Raw genomic sequence first — 10,000 nt, 5'->3', positions numbered from 1 at the left:
CTGCTCAGATTCAGCCAAAACGCTGTTAAGGGCTGTATTATCTGCTCAGATTCAGCCAAAACGCTGTTAAGGGCTGTATTATCTGCTCAGATTCAGCCAAAACGCTGTTAAGGGCTGTATTATCTGCTCAGATTCAGCCAAATGATTCAGAACTCATTGGACGGCGCTTCACAGTGCAGATGGACAATGACCCGAAGCATACTGCGAAAGCAACCCAATACTTTTTTAAGGCAAAGAAGTGGAATGTTCTGCAATGTTCGGCCAAGTCAACCACCTGACCTGAATCCAATTGAGCATGCATTTCACTTGCTGAAGGCAAAACTGAAGTTAAAACGCCCTGAGAACAAGCAGGAACTGAAGACCGCTGCAGTAGAAGGCCCGGCAGAGCATCACCAGGGAAGAAACCCAGCATCAGGTGATGTCTATGGGTTCCAGACCCAGCATCAGGTGATGTCTATGGGTTCCAGACCCAGCATCTGGTGATGTCTGTGGGTTCCAGACCCAGCATCAGGTGATGTCTATGGGTTCCAGACCCAGCATCAGGTGATGTCTATGGGTTCCAGACCCAGCATCTGGTGATGTCTGTGGGTTCCAGACCCAGCATCAGGTGATGTCTATGGGTTCCAGACCCAGCATCAGGTGATGTCTGTGGGTTCCAGACCCAGCATCAGGTGATGTCTATGGGTTCCAGACCCAGCATCTGGTGATGCCTGTGGGTTCCAGACCCAGCATCTGGTGATGTCTGTGGGTTCCAGACCCAGCATCTGGTGATGTCTGTGGGTTCCAGACCCAGCATCTGGTGATGCCTGTGGGTTCCAGACCCAGCATCAGGTGATGCCTATGGGTTCCAGACTTCAGGCAGTCATTGACTGCAAAGGATTTGCAACCAAGTATTAAAACTCACAATTTAATTGATGATTATATTAGTTTGTCCAATTACTTTTGAGCCCCTAAAATTGGGGGGCTATTTATAAAATGGTTGTAATTCCTACACGGTTCAGACAATAATATTGACAAAACCCTTAAATTAAAGATGAAAGTCTACACTTAAAGCACATCTTGATTGTTTCCTTTCAAATCCATTGTGGCGGCGTACAGAGCCAAAATGATGCAAATTGTGTCACTGTCCAAATACTTATGGACCTGATTGTATGTGTGTGTGTGTGTGTGTGTGTGTATATATATATAGATATATATATATACTACCAGTCAAAAGTTTGGACACACCTACTCATTCCAGGGTTTTTCTTTAATTTTTACTATTTTCTACATTGTAGAATAATAGTGAAGACATCAAAACTATGAAATAACATATATGGAATCATGTAGTAACCAAAAAAGTGTTAAACAAATCAAAATATATTTTATATTTGAGATTCTTCAAAGTAGCCACCCTTTGCCTTGATGACAGCTTTGCACACTCTTGGCATTCTCTCAACCAGCTTCACGAGGTACCTGGAATGCATTTCAATTAACAGGTGTGCCTTCTTAAAAATTAATGTGTGGAATTTCTTTCCTTCTTAATGCGTTTGAGCCAATCAGTTGTGTTGTGACAAGGTAGGGGAGATATACAGAAGATAGCCCTATTTGGTAAAAGACCAAGTCCATATTATGGCAAGAACAGCTCAAATAAACGACAGTCCATCATTACTTTAAGACATGAAGGTCAGTGAATCCGGAAAAATTCAATAACTTTTAAAGTTTCTTCAAGTGCAGTCGCAAAAACCATCAAGCGTTATGATGAAACTGGCTCTCATGAGGACCACCACAGGAATGGAAGACCCAGAGTTACCTCCGCTGCAGAGGATAAGTTCATAAGAGTTACCAGCCTCAGAAATTGCAGCCCAAATAAATGTTTCACAGAGTTCAAGTAACAGACACATCTCAACATCAACTGTTCAGAGGAGACTGCGTGAATCAGGCCTTCATGGTTGAATTGCTTGGGCCAAGAAACACGAGCAATGGACATTAGACCAAATTTGAGATTTTTGGTTCCAACCGCCGTGTCTTTGTGAGACGCAGAGTAGGTGAACGAAAGATCTCCGCATGTGTGGTTCCCACCGTGAAGCATAGAGGAGGAGGTGTGATGGTGTGGGGGTGCTTTGCTGGTGACACTGTCAGTGATTTATTTAGAATTCAAGGCACACTTAACAAGCATGGCTACCACAGCATTCTGCGGCGATACGCCATCCCATCTGGTTTGCGCTTAGTGGGACTGTTTTTCAACAGGACAATGACCCAAAACACACCTCCAGGCTGTGTAAGGGCTATTTGACCAAGAAGGAGAGTGATGGAGTGCTGCATCAGATGACCTGGCCTCCACAATCACCCGACCTCAACCCAATTGAGATGGTTTGAGATGAGTTGGACTTTGGAGTGAAGGAAAAGCAGCCAACAAGTGCTCAGCATATGTGGGAACTCATTCAAGACTGTTGGAAAAGCATTCCAGGTGAAGCTGGTTGAGAGAATGACAAGAGTATGCAAACTGTCATCAAGGCAAAGGGTGGCTACTTTGAAGATTCTCAAATATAAAATATATTTTGATTTGTTTAACACTTTTTTGGTTACTACATGATTCCATATGTGTTATTTCTTAGTTTTGTTGTCTTCACTATTATTCTACAATGTAAAAAGTGGTAAAAATAAAGAAAAACCCTTGAATGAGTAGGTGTGTCCAAACTGTTGACTGGTACTGTATATACAGTTGAAGTCGGAAGTTTACATACACTTAGGTTGGAGTCATTAAAACTCGTTTTTCAACCACTCCACAAATTTCTTGTTAACAAACTATAGTTTTGGCAAGTCGGTTAGGACATCTACTTTGTTCATGACAAGTAATTTTTCCAACAATTGTTTACAGACAGACTATTTCACTTTTCCAGTGGGTCAGAAGTTTACATAAGGTCACTGTGCCTTTAAACAGCTTGGAAAATTCCAGAAAATTATGTCATGGCTTTAGAAGCTTCTGATAGGCTAATTGACATCATTTGAGTCAATTGGAGGTGTACCTGTGGATGTATTTCAAGGCCTACCTTCAAACTCAGTGCGTCTTTGCTTGACATCATGGGAAAATCAAAAGAAATCAGCCAAGACCTCAGAAAAAAGATTGTAGACCTCCACAAGTCTGGTTCATCCTTGGGGACAATTTCCAAACGCCTGAAGGTACCACGTTCATCTGTACAAACAATAGTACGCAAGTGTAAACACCATGGGACCACGCAGACGTCATACCGCTCAGGAAGGAGACACGTTCTGTCTCCTAGAGATGAACGTACTTTGGTGCGAAAAGTGCAAATCAATCCCAGAACAACAGCAAAGGACCTTGTGAAGATGCTGGAGGAAACAGGTACAAAAGTATCTATATCCACAGTAAAACAAGTCCTATATCAACATAACCTGAAAGGCCGCTCAGCAAGGAAGAAGCCACTGCTCCAGAACCGCCATAAAAAAGCCAGACTATGGTTTGCAACTGCACATGGGGACAAAGATCGTACTTTTTAGAGAAATTTAGTCTGGTCTGATGAAACAAAAACAGAACTGTTTGGCCATAATGACCATCGTTATGTTTGGAGGAAAAAGGGGGCTGCTTGCAAGCCGAAGAACACCATCCCAACCGTGAAGCACGGGGGTGGCAGCATCATGCTGTGGGGGTGCTTTGCTGCAGGAGGGACTGGTGCACTTCACAAAATAGATGGCATCATGAGGAAGGAAAATTATGTGGATATATTGAAGCAACATCTCAAGACATCAGTCAGGAAGTTAAAACTTGGTCGCAAATGGGTCTTCCAAATGGACAATGACCCCAAGCATACTTCCAAAGTTGTGGCAAAATGGCTTAAGGACAACAAAGTCAAGGTATTGGAGTGGCCATCACAAAGCCCTGACCTCAATCCTATAGAAAATGTGTGGGCAGAACTGAAAAAGCGTGTGCGAGCAAGGAAGCCTACAAACCTGACTCAGTTACATGGGGCGGCAGGTAGCTTAGTGGTTAAGAGCGTTGTGCCAGTAACCGAAAGGTCGCTGGTTCTAATCCCCGAGCCGACTAGGTGAAAAATCTGTTGACGTGCCCTTGAGCAAGTCACTTAACCCTAATTGCTCTGCTAAATGACTAAAATGTAAATGTTACACCAGCTCTGTCAGGAGGAATGGGCCAAAATGTGGGAAGCTTGTGGAAGGCTACCCGACACGTTTGATACAAATACTAATTGAGTGTATGTAAACTTCTGACCCACTGGGAATGTGATGAAAGAAATAAAAGCTTAAATAAATCATTCTCTCTACTATTATTCTGACATTTCATATTCTTAAAATAAAGTGGTGATCCTAACTGACCTAAGACAGGGAATCTTTACGAGGATTAAATGTCAGGAATTGTGAAAAACTGAGTTTAAATGTATTTGGCTAAGGTGTATGTAAACTTCCGACTTCAACTGTATATATATACTGCTCAAAAAAATAAAGGGAACACTTAAACAACACAATGTAACTCCAAGTCAATCACACTTCTGTGAAATCAAACTGTCCACTTAGGAAGCGACACTGATTGACAATACATTTCACATGCTGTTGTGCAAATGGAATAGACAACAGGTGGAAATTATAGGCAATTAGCAAGACACCCCCAATAAAGAAGTGGTTCTGCAGGTGGTGACCACAGACCACTTCTCAGTTCCTATGCTTCCTGGCTGATGTTTTGGTCACTTTTGAATGCTGGCGGTGCTTTCACTCTAGTGGTAGCATGAGACGGAGTCTACAACCCACACAAGTGGCTCAGGTATTGCAGCTCATCCAGGATGGCACATCAATGCGAGCTGTGGCAAGAAGGTTTGCTGTGTCTGTCAGCGTAGTGTCCAGAGCATGGAGGCGCTACCAGGAGACAGGCCAGTACATCAGGAGACGTGGAGGAGGCCGTAGGAGGGCAACAACCCAGCAGCAGGACTGCTACCTCCGCCTTTGTGCAAGGAGGAGCAGGAGGAGCACTGCCAGAGCCCTGCAAAATGACCTCCAGCAGGCCACAAATGTGCATGTGTCTGCTCAAACGGTCAGAAACAGACTCCATGAGGGTGGTATGAGGGCCCGACGTCCATAGGTGGGGGTTCTGCTTACAGCCCAACACCGTGCAGGATGTTTGGCATTTGCCAGAGAACACCAAGATTGGCAAATTCGCCACTGGCGCCCTGTGCTCTTCACAGATGAAAGCAGGTTCACACTGAGCACATGTGACAGAGTTTGGAGACGCCGTGGAGAATGTTCTGCTGCCTGCAACATCCTCCAGCATGACCGGCTTGGCGGTCGGTCAGTCATGGTGTGGGGTGGCATTTCTTTGGGGGGCCGCACAGCCCTCCATGTGCGCGCCAGAGGTAGCCTGACTGCCATTAGGTACAGAGATGAGATCCTCAGACCCCTTGTGAGACCATATGCTGGTGCGGTTGGCCCTGGGTTCCTCCTAATGCAAGACAATGCTAGACCTCATGTGGCTGGAGTGTGTCAGCAGTTCCTGCAAGAGGAAGGCATTGATGCTATGGACTGGCCCGCCCGTTCCCCAGACCTGAATCCAATTGAGCACATCTGGGACATCATGTCTCACTCCGTCCACCAATGCCACGTTGCACCACAGACTGCCCAGGAGTTGGCGGATGCTTTAGTCCATGTCTGGGAGGAGATCCCTCAGGAAACCATCCGCCACCTCATCAGGAGCATGCCCAGGCGTTGTAGGGAGGTCATACAGGCACGTGGAGGCCACACACACTACTGAGCCTCATTTTGACTTGTTTTAAGGACATTACATCAAAGTTGGATCAGCCTGTAGTGTGGTTTTCCACTTTAATTTTGAGGGTGACTCCAAATCCAGACCTCCATGGGTTGATACATTTGATTTCCATTGATAATTTTTGTGTGATTTTTATTGTCAGCACATTCAACTATGTAAAGAAAAAAGTATTTAATAAGATTATTTCATTCATTCAGATCTAGGATGTGTTGTTTAAGTGTTCCCTTTATTTTTTTGAGCAGTGTATATACATATATATATATATATATATATATATATATATATAAATAGAAGATGATTAAAAGTTGGAACAATTCTTCAACCAATGAGGTTTTGATGAGCTAGTTAACTCTGCTAATAATAAAGTTAGCTAGCTTGCCAAGGATGACAAAATGGTCAAACAAGCAACATTATCCACATTGTCAAAGTTTTACACGTGTGTGCGTGTTGTGTGCCTCTTCCTGTGTGTGTCTGTGTGTGTGTGTGTGTGTTGTGTGCCTCTTCCTGTGTCTGTGTGTGTGTGTGTGTGTGTGTGTGTGTTGTGTGCCTCTTCCTGTGTGTGTGTGTGTGTGTGTGTGTGTGTGTGTGTGTGTGTTGTGTGTGTGTGTGTGTGTGTGTGTGTATGTGTTGTGTGCCTCTTCCTGTGTTTGTGTTTTGTGTGTGTGTGTGTGTGTGTGTGTTGTGTGCCTCTTCCTGTGTGTGTGTGTGTGTGTTGTGTGCCTCTTCCTGTGTTTGTGTTTTGTGTGTGTGTGTGTGTGTATGTGTTGTGTGCCTCTTCCTGTGTTTGTGTTTTGTGTGTGTGTGTGTGTGTGTGTGTTGTGTGCCTCTTCCTGTGTGTGTGTGTGTGTGTTGTGTGCCTCTTCCTGTGTGTGTGTGTGTGTGTGTTGTGTGTGTCCTCTCCCCAGTCTTCAGGAGCCCAGTGTGTAAGGTCTACAGGTTCCAGACGGAGTCCAGCAGGTGGATGCTGGTGAGGGAACAGATGAGTGAAAGCTCTCTGTCCACCAGTCTGCCCAAACAGCTTCTGTCCTGCTACATACAGGAGGACATGAGGAGGTGAGACTGGCTCGCCATCATGGCTCAAACTGGCTCCAGTTGCACAGTTACAGCTGAAAATGCAAAGGGATGTCCATTATGGCTCAAACACTAACTCAGTGATACTGTTATTGCTCATTCATAGAGCCAAGCATTTTGGTTCATACATGCCCCAGTGGCACTTTTACAGTTGAAAACATGCATAGAGGCCATTGGTTTTAGCCAGTGCTATAGACATATTAACTTGTCTTTTGAGAGACATGATCAACATTAAGTGAAAATGAAACCTTGTGATAAAGTTTAGTGTTTTCCAGGAACTGAGACCATCTTAGGAGTCTCTTTTTGCTTTCATATCAACTATTTTAAGGAGTTTTCTTTTGACAACATCAAGAGAGAAGTAAAAAAGAAACTTCCATCTCTCTCTCTCGCTATCGCTCTCTCTGTCTCTCTCTCTGTCTCTCTCTCTGTCTCTCTCTCTGTCTCTCTCTCTCTCTCTCTCTCTCTCTCTCTCTCTGTCTCTCTCTCTCTCTCTCTCTGTCTCTCTGTCTCTCTCTCTCTGTCTCTCTCTGTCTCTCTCTCTCTCTCTCTCTGTGTCTCTCTCTCTCTCTCTGTCTCTCTCTGTGTCTCTCTCTCTCCCCCTCTCTCCTTCTCTCTCTCTATCTCTCTCTCTGTCTCTCTCTGTCTCTCTCTCTGTGTCTCTCTCTCTCCCCCTCTCTCCTTCTCTCTCCTCCTCTCTCTCTCCCTCTCCCCCCCCCCTCTCTCTCTATCTCTCTCTCTGTCTCTCTCTGTCTCTCTCTCCTTCTGTCTCTCTCTCCCCCCCTCTCTCTCCCCTAACCCCCTCTCTCTCTCTCTCTCTCTCTCTCTCCAGGGTCCAGGAGCTTTGTGACCTATGCGATCTTTCACCCCACTGGGAGGGGCTAAGGAGTGATGTCATCACCCACTACAGTCAGCTGATCAGCACCTACCAGGAAACACTGACAGAACTCAACAAACTGACTGGTGAGGAAAAGAAAGATGGCTACTTGTGTATAGAAAGTAATGTAGATGCTCTTTGGTTTGGGGCAGGGGTACTCAAGTACTATTTGAGAAGGTGCGTTCACTCAAATTTCCTAGGTGGCAAAGGTTCGGATGGATATTGTATTTTATCAGCTTAGTAACAAACCCCCCACCTAGCAACACGTGTGATCCCAAACTGTTCACACCTTGTTGGCGGAGATACATTTTGGATTTAAAGCTCATTCTGCAATTCTACACATTTTGCCTTATGTATTTGTATTTATTATGGATCCCCATTAGTTCCTGCCAAGGCAGCAGCTACTCTTCCTGGGGTTTATTATGGATCCCCATTAGTTCCTGCCAAGGCAGCAGCTACTCTTCCTGGGGTTTATTATGGATCCCCATTAGTTCCTGCCAAGGCAGCAGCTACTCTTCCTGGGGTTTATTATGGATCCCCATTAGTTCCTGCCAAGGCAGCAGCTACTCTTCCTGGGGTTTATTATGGATCCCCATTAGTTCCTGCCAAGGCAGCAGCTACTCTTCCTGGGGTCCAAACATATTAAAGCACTTACATTACAAATAAAACAAAATATAAAACAGTACATCATATAACATTATTACACCACTACCTATCTACAATACAAAATGTTTAATACCACCATACAACAATATCACAATGTGTGCAGTATGCATCTGTCTATACCCTTGTGTGTGTCTCTTCACAGTCTCCGTTGTTCCATAAGGTGTATTTTTGCCTGTTTTTTAAATCTAATTTTACTGCTTGCATCAGTTACTTGATGTGGAATAGAGTTCCATGTAGTCATGGCTCTATGTAGTACTGTGCGCCTCCCATGTTCTGGACTTGGGGACTGTGAAGAGACCTCTGGTGGCATGTCTTGTTGGGTATGCATGGGTGTCCGAGCTGTGTGATAGTAGTCTAAACAGACAGCTCAGTGCATTCAACATGTCAACACCTCTTACAAAAACAAGCAGTGATGAAGTCAATCTCTCTTCCACTCTGAGCCAGGAGAGACTGACATGCATGTCATTAATGATTTTTAAAGTGTTTTAATGTTAGATCTAGATTACTTTCAGACTAACCGTAAGCTTCCAAACATGTCCTTCATCTCTGTCTCCACCTTAAATCTCCTTTAGACCAGGTTAACTAGTGTTTAGCCAACACAGGGGAACAATTTAAAGAGATTCTCCAGTACTTTTGTGTACTTTTAGCCAGTAGCTCTGAAAGTAGCGCCCACGAGCCAAAAGTGGTCCTCGAAAATTGCATACAACAGTGTTTCCCAACCCTGGTGGCGCAGTAGTCTAAGGCACTGCATCGCAGTGCTAGCTGTGCCACTAGAGATCCTGGTTCGAATCCAGGCTCTGTCGTAGCCGGCCGCGACCGGGAGACCCATGGGGCGGCGCACAATTGGCCCAGCGTCGTCCAGGGTAGGGGAGGGAATGGCCGGCAGGGATGTAGCTCAGTTGGTAGAGCATGGAGTTTACAACGCCAGGGTTGTGGGTTCGATTCCCACGGGGGGCCAGTATAAAAAATATATATATGTATTCACTAACTGTAAGTCGCTCTGGATAAGAGCGTCGCTAAATGACAAAAAAAAAAAAAAAAAAAAAAAGGAATGAACTACACATGGACACATCCATCCCAAAGCGGGAGGTTTACAAAATACTCTCTTAGTCGCCAAGGTAACGGAGTCTTTAACTTGGTTCATTCATTTTCATCCATCCTTTTATGCTTTTATTGATTCATTTGTACTATATTTTCTGTTTTAGGCTCGTCCTGTTCCTTTAAGGCCAGCTGTAGTAAGAGTGACAGATATCTAGAGTTTATACCTGTCAACCTGCACACACAGAGGATGCAGGTCACCTGCTCACAGAGAACAGGTACGGTGTGTGTGTGTTTGTGTCCTACTCTGTGGAAGTGTATTGAACCTAAATTCACCTTCTCTCTCCCTCATTTTTTCTCTCTCTCCCCCTCATCCTCTCTCGCTCTCTCTCCCTCCCCACACCTCCCCCTCTCTCTCCCTCCCCCTCCCCCTCTCTCTCCCTCCCCCTCCCTTACCTCTCTCTCTTACCTCTCTCTCCCCCTCACCCCTCTCTCTCTCACCCCTCTCCCTCTCCCTCCACCCCTCTCTCCCTCTCCCTCCCTCCCACCACCCCTCTCCCCCTCCCTCCCCCCACCACCCC

General features: G+C 45.1%; 1 protein-coding gene across 1 annotated transcript in view; it reads left to right on the top strand.

The window, feature by feature from the left end:
* Positions 1-9,697, top strand: part of LOC311122468 (type II inositol 3,4-bisphosphate 4-phosphatase-like) — a gene marked incomplete at both ends in the record, with an annotated part of 12,622 nt that extends 2,925 nt beyond the window's left edge. The window contains 3 exons of the mRNA XM_084196820.1: positions 6,676-6,823; positions 7,671-7,801; positions 9,587-9,697. Coding sequence (XP_084052946.1) covers positions 6,676-6,823; positions 7,671-7,801; positions 9,587-9,697 — 390 coding nt within the window. The remainder of the gene's footprint in view (positions 1-6,675; positions 6,824-7,670; positions 7,802-9,586) is intronic.
* Between the last annotated feature and the right edge of the window lie 303 nt (positions 9,698-10,000).

Source organism: Coregonus lavaretus (assembly GCF_964263955.1).
Source record: "Coregonus lavaretus genome assembly, contig: HAP1_SCAFFOLD_9206, whole genome shotgun sequence".
NCBI lineage: Eukaryota > Metazoa > Chordata > Actinopteri > Salmoniformes > Salmonidae > Coregonus > Coregonus lavaretus.
Note: the sequence above shows the minus strand (reverse complement) of the source record. Positions and strands in the feature narration are given on the sequence as shown.